The sequence below is a fragment of the Kogia breviceps genome, chromosome 1, assembly GCF_026419965.1.
Source record: "Kogia breviceps isolate mKogBre1 chromosome 1, mKogBre1 haplotype 1, whole genome shotgun sequence".
Lineage (NCBI taxonomy): Eukaryota > Metazoa > Chordata > Mammalia > Artiodactyla > Physeteridae > Kogia > Kogia breviceps.
Window position 1 is genome coordinate 38,182,034 of NC_081310.1, and position 26,307 is coordinate 38,208,340.

Below are 26,307 nucleotides of genomic sequence, written 5' to 3' on the forward strand. Positions count from 1 at the left end.
GATGGGATTAACAACAAATTAGACACTGCAAGAGAAAAGACAAATGAACAAGAAATCATAGCAGAAGAAAACTATATAAATTGCACCTGAAAAAAAAAAAAAATCTCAGCAACCTCTTGGACAGTGTCAAGGAGTCTAACATGTGGAAAACAGCAGATCCTGAAAGGGAGAGGGAGACATCTGCAAAATAATGCCTGAATTTTTCCAAACTAGGATAAAAAAGATAAATGCACAGACTAGGTATTTCAATGAAACTCAGTGAGAGGAAAACTCACAAACATGCATGAATACTCAGAACATAACCAGTCAGATCACACTAACATTGCTGAAAAACCGGTGACAGAAAATCTTTAAAAAATTCTGAAGGGAAAAAAAGAAAAAAACAATACATACAGAAGAACAAATAAGAGAATTTCCCCAGACTTCTCCTCAGAAACTATATAAGTGAAAGGACAATGGAACAATATGTCCAAATTGCTGAAAGAAAAAAAAATACATCCTAAAATTTTGCATCTGGTGGAAATATCCATAAAGTATAAAGGTTAGAGACTTCTGTTTTGACCATGATATAAAATAAATAAGACAAGGATTTTCATACATTAAGCATTAGGCTTCAAGGTACAGTGACTCCAAAGAAAAGGGAAACAAGGGGGTAATTGTGTTTGTTCCAGCTTGCTGCCTGGAGAGACCATCCAGAATGTAACACAGGGAAAGAAAACTGCGACAGAACCTGTGGAATCCTTAAAGTAAGGATAGAGAGTTCAGAGACTGGGGAGACCAAAGTAGCTATAATTCATGAGGCAGAGAACCACAAAGAGGAGAGCTCCAGGGACCTGCAGTGAACTGCCTCCGAGTCTTACTAATCAGCACGTGTACATGAGGAAAATTCTGAGGCCAGGGAAAAGAGCCATTGGAAAGAATCAGGTGAAAAACATCACAGGCTCATAGAGCTAAAAATACTTTTTGTTCTCACCAGGCAAAATGGAAAAACTTCTTAAGAAGTGTGGCACCCACTAGAGTCCTTGAGGATACTGCCTCTATAGTGCAGCAGTATTAGTGTTAGAGCAAAGGACACACACATATGTCAAACTGATTTTTGCCAAAGGTGTCAAGGTCATTCAATGGGGCAAAGGATAGACTTTTCAACAATAGATTCTGGAATAACCAAATATCCACATGGGATAATAAATGAACTTCAATCCTTAGCTTACAGCATACAAAAAATATCATAAACCTAAATGTAATAGCACAATTATAAAAGTTATAAAAGGAAATATAGGAGAAAATATTTGTCATCCATAATAGACAAAGATTTCTTAGATAGTATTTAAAAAAACACAAAGAAGACAAACTGATAAATTGAATTTCAAAATTTAAAACTTCTGTTGCTCAGAAAATATCACTGAGACAATGAAAAGGCAAGGTACAGTCTGAGAGGAACTATTTATAATACATACATTTGGCAAACTACTTGTAACCAGAATATATAAGAACTCTTATAATTCAATAATAAGATAACTCAATTAATAAATAGACAAAATATTTGAACATACAGGTAAAAAAATGTATACAAGTGGTCAATATGTGAAAATATACTTAATATCATGAGTCATCAGAAAAATGCCACTCAAAACCAACCACAATAATATACTTCTATATACATATTAGAATGATTAAAATTAAAAAGACTGACCACACCAAGAGTTGGTGTGGATATGGAACAACTGGAATTCTTGTGGCATTGATACTGGGAATGCAAAATGACACAACTACTTTGGAAAACAGTTTTGGAATTTTTCAAAATGTAAACATATGCTTATTATAAACTCATCAATTATACTCCCCAGTATTTAGCCAAGAAAAAAAAACGTACATGTGCATATCAACTTTATTCATAGTAGGCGATGACTGGAAACAATCCAAATGTACACCAAAAGCAGGACAGATTAAAAAACATTGATATAGCATGCTCATGACTCAGCAATGAAGGAACAAACTACTGAGACACGGATAATCTCAAAAACGTTAGGCTGAGCAAAAGAAATAGAAACAGACATAAAAGAATACATATTGTATGATTCCATTTCTGTGAAATTTTAGAAAAGGTAAATCAAATTTTTAGTGTCAGAAAGCAGATCAGTAGTTGCCTAGGGCCAGGTATAGGAGCAGGAGATGACAGAATGAGACAGGGAAGACTGACTACAAAGAGGCATAGCAGAACTTTTTGTGGCAGTGGGAATGTTCTGCATCTTTCTGTAATGGGGACTACATGCATAGATGTTTGTCAAAAGTCATATGTTATGTATACTTAAAGTGAGTACATTTTATTGTATGTAGCTTATACTTAAGTAAAGTTGGTTAAGTAATGGAAACAATCTAAACATTCAAAAATATAGTAAGGATTTAATAAATTACATCTGCATAATTAATTACTAGGCAACTAATATGTATTTTACAATATTAAATAAAATGGAAATTATGGGTACAGTATAAAAACTGGAAAATACATTAATATGGTAATAGTGATCATTGCTAGATGGTAAGATTTAGAGTATTTTTTTCTCTTTTATACCTTGAAAATTACCTGTAATAATTTGTTTAATATCCATTTCCCAGAGCATTATACTTTCCTTAAATGTGAGACCATCTGTCTTCCTCATGCCACATAGTAAGTACATAGCACAGTGACTAGCTTGTAGCACACAGTCAATAAATAAGTATTTTATCAATTGAACTGAAATAACTTTTTGATGTTTTCTGCAATGTACATGTACTGTTGTTACTTTTATAATGGGAGAAATTTTATAAAGGTTTTAAGTAAACATACTGTTGTTGCTTTCACTGATTCAGGCTTCTGACAAGTTTATTTTTTCTTAGCAGAGGCACAGGATAAAGAGGAAGACTGCACAAGTGCTCTATAGCTTTGCATCCTCAGCACCAAGCCTAGCATGTAGCACATATTAGGTACTTAATAAATATGTACTGCAAAGAATAAAGTTAAATTTAAAAATATATTCCAAAGAATTACTTATAAGGAAAATAAGGCTTAAAGTTTTGAAGGTAAAGTATTTTTACTAAAAACATTTAAAAATCACATATAATAACTAAATAATCTTGTTTTTGTTAAAAAAATGAATATTTTTGCTCCTCAAGCAAGGAACATACCTTTAGAAATTTAAGTTCCTTTAGCAATGACTACATGTTTGTGTGTGTGTGTGTTGTGCTTAGCAATGCTGTGGGAATATAGTAATGTAAATATTAATAGATTGCCTTAATGATCTAAATAACAAGTTTATATTTCATTACAAACCCGGAATGTTTATCTTTAAAATAAATTGTTATATTTTCAAAAATATGCAACAAAATTAAAAAAAATAAAGATCTAGACTTAAACAACATTCTGAGAACTATCACTGCAATCTAAGACTTTAAATTCAATTAATTTTTTTCTTGCAAATACTGTCTATACAAACTTTAGTCACTCCTTTGTAATAGCAAAATATCAGTTAACAGACAATAACAAAATATGCTCATATGGGTCAATAATTACAATGATTACATACATTCATTATAATAATATTGATTGAGCTTGGAACCTAAGTACCCTAAAGACAACTAATTAGGCAATGAGACATGGTAGTCTGTGCAATAATGCTGATTAACACATCCCTTAGGTTTACAAATAGACCTAAGATGAAAAGAATATCTCTAGCTCACATACAAGAAAACTAGTCAACAATACTGCCTTAGTCCACTTGGGATGTTATAACAGATTACCACAGACTGGGTGGATTATAAACCACAGAAATTTATTTCCCACAATTCTGGAGGCTGGGAAGTCCAAGATCAATGCACTTGCAGGTTGGGTACCTGCTTCCTGGTTCACAGACAGCTGTCTTTTCACAGTGTCCTCACAATGGGGAAGAAGCAACTGAACTCTCTGAGGTGTCCCTTATAAGGGCACTAATCCCATTCAGGAGGGCTCCACCTTCATGACCTAATCACTAGAAAGGCCCCACCCTCCAAATGCCATCATACTAGGGATTAGGTTTCCACATATGAGTTTAGGGTGGACATAAAGATTCAGTCTGTAGCAAATACTATACTACACAATTGGATTGGTATCAGTTATACAATAAAACAAACATTTAAACATGTACTTTTATAGGATCAAATAAAAGTACACTTACATTTAATAGGTAATTCACATTAATTGTTTTCTAGATCATGTCTATCCTTTTCTCAAGCTGAATTCAGTTTCTATGCATTTCACACAGAAAAATTAACGTAAAGTAATGTAAATTTACTTTTTTTTTTTTTTTTTTTTTTTTTTTTTTTTTTGCGGTACACGGGCCTCCCACTGCTGTGGTCTCTCCCGTTGCGGAGCACAGGCTCTGGACGCGCAGGCTCAGCAGCCATGGCCCACGGGCCCAGCTGCTCTGCGGCACGTGGGATCCTCCCGGACAGGGGCACGAACCCATGTCCCCTGAATTGGCAGGCGGACTCTCAACCACTGTGCCACCACGGAAGCCCTACATTTAGTTTTTGAAGAAAGTTTCTTCCAGAAACGATAGTGATAAAATGCCATATTTTAATAAATACTTCAAAATTACATTTCTTAGAATATAAATTAAACCCTTAGGATGCTTCAGGAGAATTGCAAGGGATCTAAGGTCAGATGGCTGGACTCTGAAACAGTTGTTTGGTTATAAATTTCCAGATAAATACCTCAAGCCCTATTTCTCTATTTCTTTTTTTCTTTTTTGTTTTTTTTGCGGTATGTGGGCCTCTCACCATTGTGGCCTCTCCCACTGTGGAGCACAGGCTCCGGACGCACAGGCTCAGCGGCCATGGCTCACGGGCCCCGCCGCTCTGTGGCATGTGGGATCTTCCTGGACCGGGGCATGAACCCCTGTCCCCTGCATCGGCAGGTGGACTCTCAACCACTGCGCCACCAGGGAAGCCCCTATTTCTCTATTTCTTGCCCTCTTCTTACAAGTCGGAAAATGTAAAAAGAATTCTCCATCTAACTAGGTGCCTGATACCGGAAAAAGTAGCCTGTAAGCTGGCAATTTTTTTTTAACATCTTTATTGGAGTATAATTGCTTTACATTGGTGTGTTAGTTTCTGCTTTATAACACAGTGAATAAGCTATACATATACATATATCCCCATATCTCCTCCCTCTTGCATCTCCCTCCCACCCCTCTAGGTGGTCACAAAGCACCGAGCTGATCTCCCTGTGCTATGTAGCTGCTTCCCACTAGCTATCTAATTTTAAAATAATTAATGCAAGACATGAAAAGTTAAGGAAATTTTCTGGGATCAAAAGTCACCTAATTAAAATACTTTATAATGTGGTAAGTACAAAAATAGTTCCTTTAAATTTTTTTAAAATTTTATTTCCATAATTAAAATAATTTAAAGTATTTTATTATGACTCTACAAAGATTAAAAAAGATTGCTCAGTTCTACCACATTAAATATTAATAGATTTTTCATTTGGAGAATAAAATATACTTTTAAAAGAGTAAAAATTCTCAAGGTAATTATTTTAAAATATTTAAATCTATTAGGATATAATGTGAAATATTTGGGCTATTTATGAAATATATCCAATACCAACACAATAAAAATAATAAACACTACAATTTTTGAGCATTAAGACATTACGTTCTAACAACAATCACAAAAGCTACAAAATGTTATCTCCATATAATAGATGATGAAATATAATAAATATAAGTTATTATTACTATCATAATAAGCACTATTTTTGAGTACTGCTACTTGTTTGGCACTATACTAAGTAAGTTACATGCAATATATTATTTAATCCTCAAAGCAACATTATAAAATAGGTACAATGATTATCATACAGATGAGAAAACTAAGATTTAGGCATGTTATGAAGCTTGCCTAGCATCACATAGCTCGTAAGCGGTAGAGCTGAGATTCAAACTTAGGTCTCTAGTCTCTAGAGAATATCTATTTATTATTCTAAGTACAGTTTCTATTAACTTGAGACAATACATGTATAAATTATTCAATTAAGAAGAAATTTCATTAATAAGTCTCTTTTATAATTGCATAATATGAACTGCATGAGAGAAGGAACCTTGTATAGAGTACAGTTGCCTTCTCAGGATCTAGAACTAGACAGGAATTCAACAATATTAGGCAAATAAATTTTTAAAATTAGATGAAATAAATTCCTGGAAACACACAACCAAAGCTCACTCAAGAAGAAATAGATAAATAAATATATTTTTAAAATTTCACTTCACTTTTAAAAACCTTCCTACAAAGAAAACTCTTGGTCTCAAAATTTCACTGGTGAATTCTACCAGAAAATAGAAGAAGCAATGCTGCCTGACTCATTTTAAGAGGTTAGCATTACCCTGAATCCAAACCCAGAGACATTGCTCGGGGTAGGGAAGAGAAGGGACCCTACAGAATGATATTCCTAGTGAACAAAGATTTAAAATTCTTAACAAAATTTTAGCAAACTGGGTTCAACAACATACCAAAAGGATAATACATCATAACTAAGTGGGATTTATCTAAGAAATGCAATGTTGGTCTAACATTAAAAAAACCAAACAATGAAATTCAAGATATCAACAGAATAAAGAAGAAAAACCACATGATCATCCCAACAGATACAAAAAAAATAATTTGACAAAATTTTACATCCTATCATGATTTATTAAAAAAAAAAAAAAAGCTTAGCAAAATGAGAACAGAAAGGAACTTCTTCAACTTGTTAAAGGGTATCTATGAAAAACCTACAGTTAACAACATTCTTAATGGTGAAAAGTACAAATGCTTTTGCCCTAAGATCTGGTATAAGGCAAGGATGTCTGCTATAACATTGCTATTTAACACTGTTCTGAAGGTCTTAGCTTAATAAGACAAGAAGAGAGAAAATCCACTGAGACTGAAAAAGAGAAAGTAAAAATGTCTTTGCTCCCACGTGATGTGATCATCTACAAAGAGAATCTCAACATACTTAAGAACAAACAAATAAACAAACCGAGCAAGGATGCAGGATTCAAGGCTAATAAGTAAATATCAACTGCATTTCTATATGCAAACAATTCAGATGTGAAACTTTAAACAAATCATCTATAATATAAAAAAATAAGATAAATTAGGATAAATTTAAAAATGTTCAAGACCTGTATACTAAAAACTACATGATATTGTTGAAAGAATTAAAGAAGATCTAAATAATTGGAAAAATATACCATGTTCATGGATCAGAAGACAATATTGTTAACATGCCAATTCTCCCCAAATTGATCAACAGATTACACTATCAGTTAGAGTCTAGTAGACCTTCATGTAGAAATCAACAAGCTTATTCTGTAATTTACATGAAAATATTAGGGTTGCCAAGACACTTTTTAAAAAGAAGAGCAAAATTGGAAGACTTGAACTGCCTCATTTCAATACTTACTCTAAAGCAAAAGTATTAAAGACAGTGAGGGTATAAGTATAAGGATGGATGGATATAGATCAATACACAGAGTCGAGTCCAGAAACATCCCACACATATATATGGTCAATTGATTTTTGACACAGGTGTCAGGGTAATTCAATGTGAAAAAAATAGTCTTTTCAACAAATATGCTGGAAAAATTAAATATCCAGTTGCAAAAAAAATGAAGCTTGACTCAAGCACTATAAACAAAAATTAGCTTAAAATGGACTGTAGACCTAAATATAAGTCCAAAAAACTATTAACACTTCTAGAAGAAAACATAGGAGAAAATCTTAACAAACTTGGGTTAGGAGAAGATGTTTTAAATTAAACCCAAAATGCATAAACCACAAAAGATAAACACTTATAAACTGTATTTCATCTAATTTAAAAGTTTTGTTCTTAAAAAGACACTTGTAAGAAAGCACATCAGTGGTTGTGACGACAGGAGGTGATGGTAGGAATCGACTGTAAAGGGGCGTGAGATACTTGTTTGGGTGATAGAACTGTTCTATATCATGACTGTGGTGATGGTAAACTACACATTTGTCAAAACTTACTAAATTGTACACTTAAAAGTGGTGAAGTTTACTGAATGTAAATTACATACGAACAACATGATTTTTAAAAAACGGATTTAAACAAAAATATACACAGGAAAAAAATTCCCCGCTAAAAAATGAAAAGGCAGAACACAGACTGGGAGAAAATATTTGCAAAACATATATGATAAATTACTTGTATCTAGAATATATAAATAAGTCTTATTACTCAATATTAAGAAGACAAACAACCCAATCAAAACATGGACCAAAGATTTTAACAGATACTTCAGTAAAGAAGATACAACGTGGCAAATCAGCACAGGAAAACATGTTCAATATCATTAATCATTCAGGAAATTCAAGCTAAAACTATAAGATACACATCAACCGCAGGGGTAAAATTAAGAAAGACGAACCATGCCAAGTGTGGTGATGATGATAAGTAACATCCTAGAAATGCAAAATGGTACAATTTGGCAGTTTCTTATGAGTTGAACATACCAAACAACACAGAAATTGTATTCCTAGATATTTACCCAAGATAAGTGAAACTATACATCCACATAAAGATTTGTACTGGATTATTCACAAGAAATTTTTTCATAATAGCCCCAAACTGCAAGAAAGCCAAATGTCTATCTATTAGAGATTATATAAACACATTGTAATACATCCATATAATAAAGCCATAAAAAGAAATAAGCTACTGATACATGCAACAATATTGATGAATATTAAAAGTATCAAGTTAAGATGCAGAACACAAATGACTACTGTGTTTTGGGATTAGAGTTTTTAATATTTAAATATTGTTTTGTTACATTTCCTGTTTTGTTTTGTTTCTTCGGGGTCTCAAATTACACATATATTGTGCTTTCTGTTTGCACTCTCTTGAAATGCTCACTCTGGGGTAATCCAACCTTTATGCAAGAAGTCTGACTCCCCTGAAATTGCCATCCTGTGCCATAACCACATGGAGAGAAATTGTGAAAACAGATAAATGCCTGGGCAGCTCCTGTACTTCCAGTCACTTCATCTGATATTCTAGATATAAAAGTAAGCAAGCATCTTAGATGTTGAGGCTAGTCAAGTCTTTGGATTATTACTTTAGATGCAGAGATATATTGGCTAAATGAATTTGGGGAAACTAGTCTTGAAATATTATAAAAGTATATACTAAAAACATTCCCAAATTTATTTTGCCTTTATGTGCTAATGTGAATATTATAATGCATCCTTCTTGTCTTGAGACTTTCTCAAAAAGCTCTGGATGAAAATAATAGAATTCTGATAAAACCTATGTAATATATTAATAACTAAAGTAGTAAAGAAGTTAGCTTGTCAGACTCTTGACAACAGATATTCATATATCTATAAATTCAGTTAAATTTTAAAAATCATCACTATGAATATGAAATGATACTTTTAATTTAAAAATCACCCAAGTCACACCTCCACAAATTAGTAAGTAGAACTAGAATGCTGACTGCCGGCACTTCTGTCTCATGTGAATTTAAAATGAGATAATTGAAGACAAAATGCCAGCCAGATAATGAGAATCTGAAATAAGTATGAGGGGATCTCAAGATTGGCATGAAACTGGAAGTCATATGCAAAAAGAAAATGAATTTTATCAAAGTGCTTACTATAGAGTGTACAATGAGCTAAAATGAGGACAAGAATAGTAAATAATGGAAAGTGTTAGGTTCAGTTGTACCCACATAAAGAATATAGAAGAATGTGAAAAATTTATCAGATGAGTAACATTTCTTTGTAATGATTTTCCTTTCCCCACTAATGAATCTCTTAAACTCCAGGGGATTTCAGCCTGGAGAGGGATTTATAAAGGTTTGTTTTACAGGCCTGAAAGAAATAAGGCTATGAGTAAGATTTTGGGAAAAGAGTCCTAAGTAGAGCCATTCTAAATCAAACTAAACACCTTAGTCAGTTTTCAGTTTACTTTTTCTCCCCACAATATTTTTCTGCTTCTCATATGAATTTGATAATACTTAAGCTACAAAAAGAGAGTGGCTTGGATATGTCAGCAGCAGTGTGATTGGTCACATTATTAGAGTACTTTTATAATCTCCAGATGCTGATTTACTATCCACCAAAGGTTGCACTGAACTTTCATAACCTTGTTCTACTGAGCTCCAAACCAACCCTTGTATATTTTATACTATAGCCAAGGTACATACCTTGCATCATGCCAGAAAAAAAGAAGAATCCATGGTACTCTGCTTAGTAACTAGTAGTAGATGTCAAATCCAATGAATTCAGTTGCTATCTTTCAGTTGTATATCTTTACTATACTCTTACACTTAATATAGTTTCCTTAACTTTTAAGGCTTCTCTTGTCTGGCTCCTTTTATCCAGGATCCTCCTTAGGCTTCTCTCATCACCAACATGTCTGATGTTGGTATCTTCAGGCACCATTCTTAGACATTTATTTTTCTAACTACACACTATTCTCACACTGGACATTTCTTCCCTTCCTTCGTTTCAGCATTGCTGCTGAAGTTTATTTGTATCTCTGACCTGACTCTTCCACTTCCTTCAGATCCTCATGAGGTAACTCACATACAGGATGATCAACTCAGAACTCATTCCTTTTACTGGTTCCTGATTTTACAAACAGCCCAGTATCCACACAATTCCCCAAGCAGCAAATAGGAAACTGTGTGTGATGTTTCCCTTTCTCTCCATTTAGTCATTAAATCCTGGAAATTCTAGTACCTAAACACCATTAAGAATTTGATTCCTTCTCACTAATACTGGCTCAATTAACAACCTTATCATTTTTATGATCGGATTACCAAAACCTTCCAACTTCAGTAGCTTCTAAGTAGTTTCCCTGTATTCAATTTTGTCTTTTCCAATACAAGCCTCATACCACTACCAAAGTCTTCTTTCTAAAACATTTCAAACAGAAGTCCTTCCATGATGCTTCACTCCCTTCAGGATAAAATCTAAACTACTTGGGAGAGATCTGTCCTAACATGTCCCTACCTACCTGGTTAGATTCTTCTGGCTTTTCTTTGCAGGACTCTATGCATCATCCATACTGTGCTACACCTGGGGAGATGGGGGAGAGCTCGCATAAACTCCATCACACTCTAAACATTCTATTTTCTCTGTGTAGGAATGCTCTCCCTCTCATCCTTATTTATGTAACTTAAAGTTACATTCAAGACTTAGCTTAGCAACTACTTTAAGAAGGTTTCCTACCCTGGCATTCTCCCCCTTCCTCCTCTCTCTTCCTTTTGGATTGATTCAAATAGGCATTCTCTGTATCCCACAGCAACCAGTGTTTTCATAGCAATAATGACACTGCATATGTATATTTTCTTGTCTGTCTCTCCAATTACATACTCATCTTCTAAAGTAAAGTACCATATTTTCCTTATTTCTACATCCTCTGAGGTCCAACTCATAGTAGTTACTCGTTAAATATTTAATAGGCAAATGGACTATAATGGAGTGGGTTCTAAAGTTAACACATAGATTATGAGGTATAACCAAAATCATCCTTGGAAATTCCTTAGGAAGGTACTACACTGAAGACCAATATACTGTCTCAATATAGTTAAGCTCAGCACAGTTTTTCTTCTAGCATTGAAATAATATAGTTTTTTAGATGAACAACTACTACTTACAATGCACTTAATGACAATGCTTTATAAAAACTATGTATTTTTAAGCACTAGAATTTATATCCCATGAAACTCTAAGGATGGCAAGTAGAAACTGACATGGAATAAAAGAATAGCAAATTTCTCTCTCATCTTGAGGTCACGCTGAATATACTCAGCAAGTGGAATGGCAGAATCACCATCTCCTTCTTTCCTTCCCTTCCACTCTCTTTCCTCCCCTCCCTCTCTCTCTCCTTCACCTCCTTCCTTCCTATCTATCTATGTTATCTCTTGCTGAGCCTATTTCTTTGAATTCATATAAATTAAATAAAATTATGATATGACTCCATTGTACTGATATGCCTATAAGCAGCCACTGTTGATTTTTCACAACCAGTATTTCTCTCATAATCTACTTCCACCAAGATTATATAGTGCTTTAAACAATATTGGCAAATATAGGGATAATAACAAGCATGGCCATGAGCATGCTAAACTCTTGTGCAGTCTATCAGGCTGAAAGAAGTCCATATAGTCACAAAAATGTGAAGAAAGTATAAGAAAAGAAATGTCTCAGCTGTTGATCTTATGTTTCAAAATAAACATTCCAGAACATAGGCTAAAAGAATACTATTGCTAATTAAAAATCAACAGACAATAAATATGAATTGAGTGAAAACTTAGCTAGTTATAATTAACTTCAGTGGGTCCACTAAAGAAGCCTATCTCTGGGCAAACACTGGATAGAAAGAGATTTGAGGATGCTGCCATTTGGGTGAGTACTATCAATTTACCAGAGCTTACTTTTCAACAGGCTAGTATTCTCTGCTCAAGTTTCCTAGATACCACACAGACATTCCACATTTGGGAAACTCATGGTGTATCAATAAGTGTTGGTATGGATTGTTTGTACGAATTTGTAGATTTCTGTACTTTACTTCTCTCTACTTCAATCTTATTTCAAAAACGTAAGTTCTATGTTTAGTAGTTTTTCTACAGCAATTGAGTTTTCTGCATTTCTAGGAAGCATCCCTGAGCAGAATAATGGCATGGTGAACCGAAAGCAAAACCAAAATAAAATAAGTCACCATAAGCATATACTGAATATAGATTTCCTTCTCAGATAAATTTAATAGGTGAAATAATCCCATCGCTAAAGAAAACCATCTGGCTAGTCTGAAAATCTGCTTTTATGTAAAAAAAAATTTTTTAACAGCCATCAATTGATTAATCGCCAAAGTACTCTAGGTTTAGAATAAAAGTGCAGGTGCCACCTAGCTCCCTCTACGAAGCTTCTAGGCAGCTTCCCTTCATCCCACCATCCAAAGTTCTTTCTTTCCTGTGAAGTCCCATGGTCCTTAATCTATGCTTCTGATACAAGTGATAATTATCACTTTACACTTAGTATAAATTTTGTACCTAATCTTCCCCACTAGATCATAAACTCTTTGAGGATAAAAGTTATGTTTAATTCAGATTTGTATGTCCCACAGTATCTACCAGCGTGCCCTGCTCATACTCAATAAATATGTACTTTATAAATACACTCAAAGATACTTCCTCCTGAAAAAACATTTTCAGCTTTTTTTCTAAAGTAAACTATATACCATATTACTTTCTATTTTTCTTCCTGTTTCTCAGCAGTTCCTAGTTTACCACTTTTGCTAACTTCTTTCATCCCTGTTCCCGGAGGAAATCTGTTCATCATTTACTCATTCAAAACATCCAATAAATATTTGAAGGTGCCAGGGTTATACCAGTAAGTCCCTTAGGGAGCTCTGAGTCTAGTAGGAAAGATACACAAGTAAATACGTAATTATGAAACAATGTGCTAATTTTTGTAATAGATGCAAACACATGATACTGTCTAAGAGTATTTCTGCAATTTAAGAGTGCTTCTCCAAGTTTTTGCCTGCAGTTTATCATTTCCCTACATAATATTCTCTCCCCTGGTCATCCATCCATCCATCGCTCCATCCATCTGCCTGCCAATCTTCCTTCCTTCAATTTTAATACACAAAATACAAAAGCTGCACAAGAACAAATAAGTGAAAAATAAGTCATCCTCCCATCTTTTCCCCAGTGACTCAGTTTGCCTTCCCAAAGGTAAGCAATAATGTCCAGTACATAATTCCAGAGATATTCAATGTATACACAGACATATATACACATATATGTGGTCTTACTTTAACACAATAGAAGCATACTTTATATTCTGTCTGCACCTTGTTTTTCTTATTTCATAACATATCTTAGAAATTGCATTGTTTCAGCCGATATTGGGCTACCCCATTCTTTTTAATGGATATAAAGTATTCCACTGCATGGCTGTAACACTGATTAAGCAATCTCCTTCCTGAATGCTCATTTAAGGTACTACGATAGTGCAATGAATATATTTATCCATATATTATTCTGTGGTATATTTGTGAGTATGTTTGTAGGATAAATTCCTGGAAATGAAACTGCTGGGTCCCAGAATACGTGCTTTTTAAATTTTGATAGATACTAACATAGAAGTTTCACCAATTTCATTTCCCCAAAAATAGGAAATATCCACTTCCATAACTTAAATTACAGTCTTTATGGGAATGGCTCCCAAATCTGTATCCATATTCTGACCCTTTATTTATTCTCTGTGATATCTCCACATATGTTTTTCTTAGAACCTTAGGAAAAAGCTTTTCAAACCCAAATTTATAATTTTACCCTTAACACATTCTTCATAAACTCACTGTACATATTAATTTTCCTGATCCCAACCAAAAGTCACTTTTGATATGTCTTTTTAAAAAATAAATTTATTAATTTTATTTATTTATTTTTGGCTGTGTTGGGTCTTTGCTGCTGCACGTGGGTTTTCTCCAGTTGCGGCGAGCCAGAGATACTCTTCGTTGCGGTGCACATGCTTCTCATTGCAGTGGCTTCTCTTGTTGCAGAGCACGGGCTCTAGGCGCGTAAGCTTCAATAGTTGTGGCATGAGGGCTCAGTAGTTGTGGCTCACGGGCTCTAGAGTTGCAGGCTCAGTAGCTGTGGTGCACGGGCTTTGTTGCTCTGCGGCATGTGGGATCTTCCTGGAACAGGGTTTGAACCCGTGTCCCTTAGGTTGGCAGGTGGATTCTTAACCACTGCATCAGCAGAGAAGTCCCATGCCTGGGCTATTATAATCTAACTACTCAACTTCTTCCTCTGTGCTTGCCTACTAGTGATTCTGCTCATATCATCCTCTCCACCTGAAATATCCTCTCAAATCAGTTCCCCTGATGAAATCTCATTAAGCCTACCTTAAATGCTAGATCATCCATAACACATTTTCTTTTATGAATTTATTAACACTTAGGTCTTTCACTATATAATAATATACTTATAAGATAAATTAAAAGCTCTTACACTATATATTCTAATTTATAATACAGTTATAAGATAAATTATAAATTCTTAACACATTTGGATAAACTCACACTGCCAAGGCACTCAAAATGTGTTTACCAAATGAATGAATGAATTTTTTGCAATGGACTAATTCCTATAAGTCAGATAATTCTATAGTGGAAAATATTGTATAAGGGATATTTTCTTCTTCCTTCCTTCTCTCCTTCCTTCTTTCCTTCCTCGCTCCCACCCTCTCTCCCTCTCTTTCCCTCCCTTCTTTGTTTCTTTCTTTTCCTCCCTCCCTCCCCCTCTCTTTTCTTCCATTCCTCCTTCCCTCTCTTCCTTCCCTCCTTTCGGATAATAAGACTATTTTAAGGTCTGTGAGAGACAAGCCCCTACTTAATAATTAAATTTATTTCAGGACACTCACAATGTGAAATATTTCCAGTTAACTAGTGCAATTAATTACATTTTCCCCTCGCATTGATTTTGATCAAATATAGGGAGGAGAAATGATAAAGAATAAAGCAATAGGTGAAATACACCACTAAAATGATTCAATTTCCCTTCAAAACTACAAAATTCCTTAAAAATTCCTTACATACAGTCAAAGTTACTCTAACTACTATGTAGAAGAAGACAGAACTCAACCACAATGTGCCTATGGCCTATTGTTAAACTGAGTTTAAAATGAGCAAAATAATTTTTTATAAGTTTCACAAATCTTGAGGAAGAACTATGTAAAGCATCATAAACCCTCTATTTCTGGTTTTCAAAATTAAAAACCATGATTTTAAAAATCACATCTGTAGTAAATTTTTTTACATTTAAAAATTTAGAAAAAAGAGTATGATTAAACTTTCTTATACATAAAAGTCATTGTAAAAAATAAATGATCCTTACATTTCATTAGAAAATTATTTAGCTCCCATTTACTAAAATAGTAGAAAGAGCTATACAAATCCCTATCAAGAAGTAGAGAACTATTACATTATAACTTGTATTGTAAATAAGTTTTAAAAAATAACAATACTACCATGCAAATGCAAGTGCTGGTTATACTTCTTGACTCACCTCTCCCCCATTAACATATTCCATCACAAAACACAAACGGTCTTTTGTCTGGAAGGAATATTTCAAGGACTTGAAATGAAAAAGAAAAAATGTTATATTATAATCCTACATTCTTACAACGGTATCAAAAAGAGAATACTTAGAAACAGTAAGCATGATTGATAAAATGAATTGTTCTTGTTCCTTAAGAGAGCATTTATTCCCTTAAGAATGCTTAAGTAAAAGTTTATGAGAAATATAAAACAAATTTTGTGAAGATCAGCAATGAGTATTATCTGGGGAAAAATTAGAATTATGATTTTTACTAAAAATAAACTTATTAATTGTTATGAGCACTCCTCAATCTACTATGTCATCTACTTGAAACTGTATTGGTCCCCAAAGTTCTTATCCATGAGACCTTAAAAGTAAGGCCTACAAATTACTTCAGGGAAAGTCTTAGGAGTACAGTTGTAGTAGTTATACTTGGGTTTCTAATATAGTTTCAGTATCACTTCTTGCATAGAGGTCGCATAACATGACCCAATCCAATAGAGCTGTTTCAGATAATTTTATAGGTTATAAATATATTAAAACTTTAGAGCCAACTATATTAATACACTGAACAATAAACACAAAACAATGTAACAAAGTAAGTCTATGTATCTGGTGATAACTCTGAAAAAACCTATTAAATAATCCTAAATCTTTAAAAGTTTCTCCTTTTGAAAGTCTGTTATTTTTAATCTTAATACACTTCACTGGAACCAGGAACATCCAGAAACTTTGCAAATTATGCCTCTATTACAAGCAATCTAAACGGGACTAAAAAAAAAATCAGTTTGTTTCACAATAACTAGGTTATATCTATTTAAGTCACAGTTTATACTTTATCTAATGAAGAAAATGTACCATGACTTATCCTATTTTTAACTTAAATGCTATCTTTAAATTTAAATTTATTTTTAAATGTATTTGCTCTATTTTTTTAAGGCAGTGAAAGTTATGGGAAGAAAAAAAAATCTCAAAAAACTCATGGGTATATAACGAGAGGACTACAAATGCATGCATATTGTAAACTTAATCCATACATTCTAATAATTTCCCCAAAACTGACTTATCTACAAAGAAAATGTCATACCTAAATAAATGTTATTTAAAATGTTATTTTTCATAGCTTAGTTGCTATAATAAAACTCCCTTAAATATAAAATGTTATGATTATAACATCTTTCCTCTAGGCACTTACTGTTAAAAAGGGATGTCTAGTGTTCTTTAGTACTCTGCTTTCAGTTAAAGTGTGTGCCACTTCATCCTACAAAAGAAAAAGGCAAACCTTTAATATATGTTCTGAGCACAAATAATACCAAAATTTTGCTATTTCTCTAAGACCAGAAGAGGTAAACACAGACACAGAAAAAGATTTTAAAACACATGCTCCCTTTATCGCTAAGCTTCTCTTCCACCAAAAAAAAAAAAAAAAAAATCAAATCAAATTAGTGATTCAAATCAGATGGCTATAATGTATAAACTAATATAAATTCAGTCATACTTAAAGTATAGCAATAATGATATAATAATCAGCAAAAATTATCAGGGACACAGAAAATGAAATAGTAAGTCTTCCCCCTTGAAGAGAATGCCTTATAAGTTAACAGCTAGGCATGGAGTAGTTAATATTTCCATGTTTGTATTACATTGTATTCAGGGGGATTTAAAGAATATATTTCATTAAGGATCATAGAATTTGTTGTAAGTCTTCTACCTAAAAGAAAAATCAGTTATTGAAAAGGGGGACACAGTACCTATATAAGATTTAATTCTAAATTATACATTTTAGAAAAAAAAAAAAACAGTACAAAAGCTGTATATTTTTGCTTGTGGCTTTTTTAGCATGTTTCTTTTTCTTTTTTTTTTTTTTTAAAAAAAAGGTCACAGCCTATTCTAGGTGACACTTTTTAAATCTGGATATATTTCAAACCAAAAATACGCTAAGAGTGTATTTCCCCAATCTTGTACATAAATTTCATCTTGACATCAAAAGTGAACTAGGAAAGATTTCCTCAACATATGGAGAACTGGAAAAATGTTTCATATTTTAAAAATAACACTATCTTAAAGAATGAACGGAAAGGAAGACAACTGCTGAAACTAACACAGCATCTCTGGTCTCTGCTACTGCCAAGATCCTGAACAAGGCCCTTACTGGATCAATTTCTTAATATTGCTGGCAAATCACAGTTAGGTTATAAGTAAGACAAGGGAACATTAGGACACTGCATTATATTTATTATTTTTATAAAAGCATCTGACCTTAGTTAGACTTAGCAGATAAATGAGCAATAGACTGATCAAAGATGCTAAAATCCAAAAGCCATTCCAAAAGGGTGAGACCAATTCTGTCTGAACAGAAAGTAAAGTGTAATGACATAGTATTTAAAACCAGTGAAATAAAGTATGGGTAAGAAAGCATTCCAGTCTTATTTGTTTAATAAGAACCAGGCTTAAGTGCTCAAACAGTATGAAAGCCCCTGTTATATCATACTATAACTTTTAAATTAATTAGAGTAATACCAAACATCTTAATACAAAATAAATAAAAAGCAAAAATGACACCATAACTAATTTCTGTGCCCACAATGTCTAGCATAATGAATAATGATTAACATACAGTAGGTACTTATTAAATGTTTGTTCAACTTAGCTGTTTATCACAGGAATGAACTGCAAGATGTCAAATGTGTGGGACTTCACTCATTCAATCATTTATTCCTTCAATAGATATGAAACAAATATATTCTGGGTATTGTTCTACCCACTGAAGACAGGGCAACTGAACAACACAGACCAAAGTCCTGCCCTCATGGAGCTTTCATTACAGTTAGTCAGATGGTGGTCAGTATTAATGGAAAAAACAAAGAAGAGAAGGGGATACTGCAATTTATGAGAATCATATAATGAATGTAAAATACAAGATTAAGGATTATACAAGTGGCTATTTTGAGATATAGAACCGAATTCAATAATTACAAAACAAAATCCTCGATATGCAGTTACTTAATGTTAAGACAGTGCAAGTAATAAAGTGGTTTAAAAAAAAGACATGATTCTTTTGCTCATGGAGTTCACATGCTAGTGGAGAAGACATAACAAATTGGTAAATATCCAAGTTAAGAAATAATTACGAATTCTGATAAGTGATCTGATTTTCTTAAGGGAAAATTGGGGTATCTATTATAGTAAATGAGATAATGAAGGAAAATCAATGCTACTGGAAGATCATAGGTTGGGTAATGTGATAGTGTAGGAGATAGAGGATCAGAGGCAGACAGCTGATTTCTGTTTTTAAGTTTGCTCAGCCTCCTCTGAGAAGGACAGCAAAAACAGGAGGGATCAATCAGGAGACAACTGCAGTACAAGAGTAAAATGAGGATGTCTTGGATGACAGGAACAGCAGGAACAAGAAAAAATGTTTGAAGTATTTTTGAGATATAAAATTAATAGTAAAAAACTAACAGCTATATGCTTCCAACAAGAGGGTAAAGCAGAAGAAATATTTCTTTATATGCAGTCAGAAAGAGTTTCACAGAAGACATAACATTTACCTATTATACTTCAGGATTTTAAGTGATTTGAGGCAGTAAACTAGGAAAAGACTTAAAGAAAGGTAAGTATGAAACCAGAAAAGATATTCTAGTACTTCAGAAAATATTTCTGGCAGATATTTCATTCTATTTTGTTGAAACAAACTCATTATAGGTAACAGTTGTTTTTCTAAATCACTTAGTAAGTTTCATGAAAGATTATATTTTTTCTAAATTCTATGATCTGCCTAATCACATTAAAGGAGCCAAGTAAAGATGTAGGTAGGCAAAAACTAAAACAATATTTCTTTGTTGTAAGAATGAAACCAGAATTTATACCATGTACATATCTTTCATGTATTAAAATGTATTTTCTACCATATTTTTACATCTGATCAAATTAGAATTTCCCCCTTAATGCAAATTTAATGGTACAATATTTCACATACTAATTAGTTTCTGCTATGAAGATAAGGTATGCACAAGCTAAAAAGTAAACACAGATGTCAATAATTTTTAATTACAGTTAAAAGCAATATGTCAAAACAAAAAAGTTATAAATAACAGTGATAAAGCTTAGTGGCTAAAACAATATGATGCTTTTAAAAAAATCAATTTGTTGATCATGATTACAAATGAAGTGCTTCGGTATATAATGTAAGTATAATGTTTTCATGAAAATGCTTTTGAAATATAGTTTCATGTATATTCATCCATGGTAAAATACTAAACAATGAATTTTAAAATCTAATTTCTTTCATAGAAGTTTACAGAGAATGGAATTTTATTTCTTGCAAACATGAGGCAGAATAGTCTTCCTCATATTTATTTTCTCAATTGTCTCTAATTTACCACTGCCCTAAAATTCTCCTTTCATTTGCTGCACTTATTGTTTTGTGGTAGTTAGGGTTTTTTTTGGAGGGGACGGGAGGACAAGGAGTAAATGATGGCAGAGAAACAGAAGAAAAGAACATCTCTATTACTGAGGACCAAGGGTGTCATCTCCTTTAATCCTTGTAGTAACTGAGCAGGTTTGGTTTGACTATTCCCATTTTATATGAGGCAATCAAGATTCACAGAAGTTAAACTGCTCAAGTTGCAGGTGAAAAGGTCAATATTGATCCCATCTAAGTCCAACATTAATGGTCATTTCCACTTCACCACACTGCCTCCCATCTTCATAAAGCTTGGTAGCAACTTAACTAGGTACTTTAACTCTGTTCACATTATTTTCTCCATTTTGACCACAAGACTATAATGACTGACTTTTATCAGAAGCTGGTTGAAATCAAGATATAATCATATATAAAGCATCTTTTAAAAAAAAATCTAGAGCTATAAATGACACTCAGAGGAGGAGATGTAGCAGGTGGGGAAGCAGGGAGAAGAGTAGAAGTTTTTACCTTGGCACCTTTATTCTTAATTAAACCACAATGACTACAAGTGATCATTATTTACTTGTCCTGTTTTGACAAGCCATATGTCAGCAATCTACACTTTTTTTCCATAGGAAAGATGTCATACTTATCAAGCTCTAAATTTGGGGGTTGTAACTTCCCCCTTTTTGGAAAACTTGAGCAATGGCCCAGATGCAGACTTCTAATACTTCCACTTTCCAGCTCTCACACTTTCTCTTTACCATTCCTTCATTTCTATTGCTATCATCTTTTTTGAAGATCTTTTTCACCTTGATGGAAAAAATGAAAGCACAATTGTTCCCTGTTGTCTATGAATACTATATCACCTTTATCAAATGTTGTTATTTAATACTTTATTCTTGATGCTCTTGTTCCAAATATCGGGCTGGCCAAAAAGTTTGCTTGGGTTTTTCACATGATGTTACCAAAAAATCCGAACAAACTTTTTGGCCAAACCAATGTTACTTGGATGGAGGGCTACATGAACTTCTTTGACTTCAGTCATGACATAATCTTCAGCACCTAGTCCTTCTTAAATAGTAGAATATGCTGCTTGTCTATATTGCCCTTCTCTACATTCCCTTCTTTCCTTCTGCCTCTTCCAATTCCAATTGGAATAAATCAATCTCTACTTTCTTACTTTTATTGATATATTCCACATCTCAAGGGGAAGAAAATCACAAACATACTGACTAGCACCATTATAATGCCCTCTCTAATCTCAGCTGAATCTTCTTAGGATTCCTTAACTCATCCCTACTAAGGTCATTCTTCCATTCCTCAGTATTAATGTTTCAAAACTTTTCCAGGCCTCCTACCAGGCCTGGTATGTATAATGAAATGTACACACAACCCCACAATGTTACCTTACCTAGTTAAACTACTGAGCTGAGATTGGCACCGAGGTCTATCTGACTTTCATTAAGTCCAGGAGATTTTCATTAACTTGTCTTTCTTTATCTCAACCTCACTCCCACAGTTTCAAAGTGTAATCCTACTTCCTACTCAAAATAGAGGTCATTAACCTCTTCCCTTCATGGGTACACTCATTCCCTTGGTGACTTCATTCAGACTATGTCCCTAAATACAGTCTATATGGTGATCATGGACTTCCACATTTGTGTCCCAAATGCAGGCTTCTTCCCTAAACTCCAGAAATGCTTATTTGACATGGATGTCTAATAGATGACTTTAACTTGGGTGTCTAACAGAAATATCAAATTTGACATGTCCAAAACCTAATTTCTAATCTCCCATGAAAAGGCTTGTTTCTCCACAGAAAAAAATCATCCCCATTGCTGCAAATGGCAACACCATCCTTCCAGTTGCTCAGGCCAAAAACCTGGCAATGATCTTCAACTCCTTACTTTCTCTCATACCTTACATTCAATCTGTCAGGCAATCCTGATGGCTCTTTATCAAAATATACCCCGGATTGATTATGTCTTACCACCTCCACTGCTAATACCCTAATGTAAGCCACTATATCAATTATCTGGATTATTGCCATTAACTCCTAACAAACTCCCTGTTTCCAATCCACAGTCTATTCTCAACACGGCAGCCAAAATGATGATATTAAAATGAAAATTATATCATGTTACTATACTGCTTAAAAACTTCCAATGTCTTCCCACTACACTGAGTAAAAACCAATATCCTTACAACATCTACCACTACCCTAAACAACCCTCCACTACTCTTACTCTACACAAGCCATGCTAGATTAGATTCCTAGCTATTTTAAAAATATGCTGCTTCCTCAGTGCTTTTTTGATTGTGACTTCCTCTGTCTGGAATATTCTTCCTCCCAAATTCCTGAAGTCTTCCTCCCAAATACCTTGCTTCCTCATTTCCTTCAAATGTTCATTGAAATTTCACTTTCTCAGTGAGGTCCTCTGTGATCATTCTATTTAAAACTACAAAACCCACACAAATCACAAACACTACTATTCCGTGTTTCCCGACCCTACTTAATTTTTCTCCATGGTATGTATTAATTTCTTACATACTACGATTTACTCATTTGTCATGTGTCCGTTTCCTGACTAAAATGTAATTTCCAAAGGGGAGGAATTTTGGTCAGTCTTATTCATTCACATATTCCCACTGCCTAGGGCAGTAACTAGTAAATAATAAGGTGTTCAATTTATATTTGTTGAAAGAAAGAATGAATGAATCAGTAAATAGTGAATGATAACCCTAGGAATAATGATAAAGAATGATAGAATCTTCACGATGGCAAGAAGCAAATCCAGAACACAAATCAATGAAATCATACCTCTGACAGCACAATGACAGATGATGAAGATGCAGCAGATCAAATGAAATACATTCATTATCTGCTTCCTACAGTAAACCACAATCGTTTGCACAATAGATAATACAAAGGTTCATGAGAATCTGAAAGAATGGATCAAAGAAGTTGGCAAATGATAAGAATTTCTGGTTAGGGGCCAGCACTTAATAACTTAAAAGCCAAGGAAAGAGAAATGTCAGTAGTCAAGTCAAAGCACTGGTTTGATATTTTAATAGGTGTATGTGTAGGGAAGAATGAACTCAGAAGGCCTGGATTGCTTAAACCCTCCCTGTACACTCATAAGGAAAGTCAATCCTCAGGACTGTCCCTTGGCTACCTCCTGGGAAATAAGCTCTGATCCCTTGGAATATTCTACCTGGTAAGAGCATTTTTGCATGCCAGAGATCTTGGGCCACATGACACCAGTTTGACTAGACAGTTCATGCAAACAACAGGAAGAATGATGAATGCTGTGTGCCTGATTTTGCTCAGGGTGGCTAGGGAAATCACACAGGTGCTGCTTGCCTACATGACTCACTTAAAATAAAAATCCGGGAAACCAAGGCTTGGGTGAGTTTCCTGGGTTGACAACACTTTGCACATGTTGTCACACATTATTACTGGGGGAATTAAGTGCATCCATATGACTTTACTGGGAGAGGACACCTGAAAGGTTTCTCCTGGACTTTGTCCCATATAACTTTCCTTTTGTTGATTTTAATCAGTGTGTTATCACTACAATAAGCCATAACCACTAGTATATCAGCTTTCCTAGATCTGTGATTCCTAATGAAATATTAAGCCTGAGAGTGGTCTTAGGGACCACTGACATTTAGCACCAGAAATGGGACTGGTTAGGAGTGATGTCAACAAGATGGAGGGCTAGGAGTCCCAATATTAGGTTATCCTACAAAAACAACAAACAACTACAAACTGATGAAAACAGCTTTTGAAAAGCTCTGGACTACAACGAAATCAGCAGAAAGCAATGAAGCAGCATAAACCCTGTAGAGTTTTTAAAAATGAGGATGGATACCAGAAAAGTATAGGAAGCATTTTACCTGTGACATCTCATCCCCTAGACCAGAGCAGTTAGGCACCAAAACAGATGGTCTCAGAGAGATTTCCCCCTATGGGGAAAATAAAAGCAAGAAAACTCCAGCAAGCTTCACTGCCATGGTTGTTTGCAGCTTTCACTACTGAGGCTTCCCACAGTCTTTACCCACACTGACTGAACTCAGCTAACAGAGCTACCGAAAGTCTACACCACTGAAGCTCCTCTCTGGGGCTGGAGCTGTTGCTGCAGATGACACCTGGCCCCAGGGACCCTAGTCGCTTCTGTGTCTGGCTCCCTGGATCTCAGGATGCCACAAAATCTAGCCATCCACAAAGCCAAGCTGCTGTTGCTCTGAGCCCTACCACTGAGTCCTAATCAGGGCTTTGACCTGCCATACAAGGGCTACTACTCTGTTTCCTGCCTTCCAAGTCCCACTTTAGGGCTCTACCATGCTACAACCAGGGCCATGGCTGCTCTGCTTGTGTTCCACTCCCAGGATCCAGTTGCAGCTTTGACCTGCCATAAATGGTGCTGTGCCACTGCTCTGCACCCTGCCACTGGGTCCCAAGTTGTAGCTTTGACCAGTCATAACCTGGGCTGCAATACCACTGCTCTGCACCTTACCCCTGGGTCCTAAGACAGGACTTTGACCTGTCATAAGGAGCCACTCTGCTGCTGCTCTGCACTCTGCTCCTAGGGTCCCGACACACGGCTTTAATGGGCCATTACCAAGCAATGTTGCCACTGTTCTGCAACCACCCCTGGGTCCTAAATTGTGGCTTTGATCTGCCATCATCAGGTTGTGCTGCTGCAACTCTGTTCCCTGTCCCTGGGTTTCTGTCACCATTTGACCTGCCATTACAGGGCCACATGCTGCTGCTCAGCACACCGTCCTTGGGGTTCCAAGTCAGAGCTCTGACCCACCATAACTGGGGCAGGTGGTGCTACAGCTGCTCTATACCCTGCCCCCCAGCTTGAAAGTCAGGGCTTTGACCTGCCCATCAATAGATTGTGCTGTTGGAGCTCTGCAACCTCCCCCAGAGTTCTAAGTTGCTGCTATGACCCAACATCACTGGGGCCGATCTGTTACTGTTCTGCAACTGCCCCCTGGGTCCTAGGCCATGGTTATGACTTGCCATTGCTGAGGCCAAGATGCTGCTGCTATAAAACTGAACCCTGAGTCCAGAGTCAGGTATTTGACCAACTATCTATAAGAAGTACACTACTGTACTCTGGCTCTGGGTCCCAAGCCACTGCTGAACCCTGCCATCCCAGGAATCCTGCTGCTACTGCATTCCCCTTTACCCCAGGGCCTGAGTCACTGTGGTGATTCCCAGGAACCCTGACCCCAGTTCCATGGGAAGTCTTCACGTGCCTGCACCTCAGAAACCAGTGCCACTGCCACTGCAAGTGTACCTGTGCCCCCATGACTCAGGTGTTGTGGTACTTCTGTGCACAGCAGGTCCCAGGATACCAGCTCCACTGATGCCCCAAGTGTCAGCACACCAGCCCTGCCATCAAGAGGGATTCCCTTGGCTAGAATTTTGACAGGCAAAAAAGAATAATATGATCCCAGCAGCTTTTGCCACCACTGCCACCCACAACATCTAAAAGAAGATGTCACAATCTACACTGATGTTGATCTCAGCTGACAGAGCTGAATGGAAAGGACTTTAGTATGCCCTCCCTGGAACCAGAGGCACTGCACCCTACTCAGCTGGCATATTCAGTCATCTTTAGGTGATAATCTTTCCCCAGTGAAGCTAGTTTTAAAAAGCTGAAAAAGGCAACTACTCCCTTGAATGCACAATTATCAACTCAAAGACATTAGAAACATGAAGAAGCAAGAAAACATGACACC

At 35.2% G+C, this 26,307-nt stretch overlaps 1 protein-coding gene across 7 annotated transcripts in view; it reads right to left on the reverse strand.

Moving 5' to 3' along the window:
* Nucleotides 1-26,307, reverse strand: part of AKT3 (AKT serine/threonine kinase 3) — a 379,537-nt gene that overhangs the window by 109,997 nt on the left and 243,233 nt on the right. For all 7 annotated transcript variants that reach the window (XM_067030723.1, XM_067030721.1, XM_059079103.2 and 4 more), the window contains 2 exons: nt 17,338-17,403; nt 16,110-16,178 (listed from right to left, as the gene is read on the reverse strand). In XM_067030723.1, coding sequence (XP_066886824.1) covers nt 16,110-16,178; nt 17,338-17,403 — 135 coding nt within the window. The remainder of the gene's footprint in view (nt 1-16,109; nt 16,179-17,337; nt 17,404-26,307) is intronic.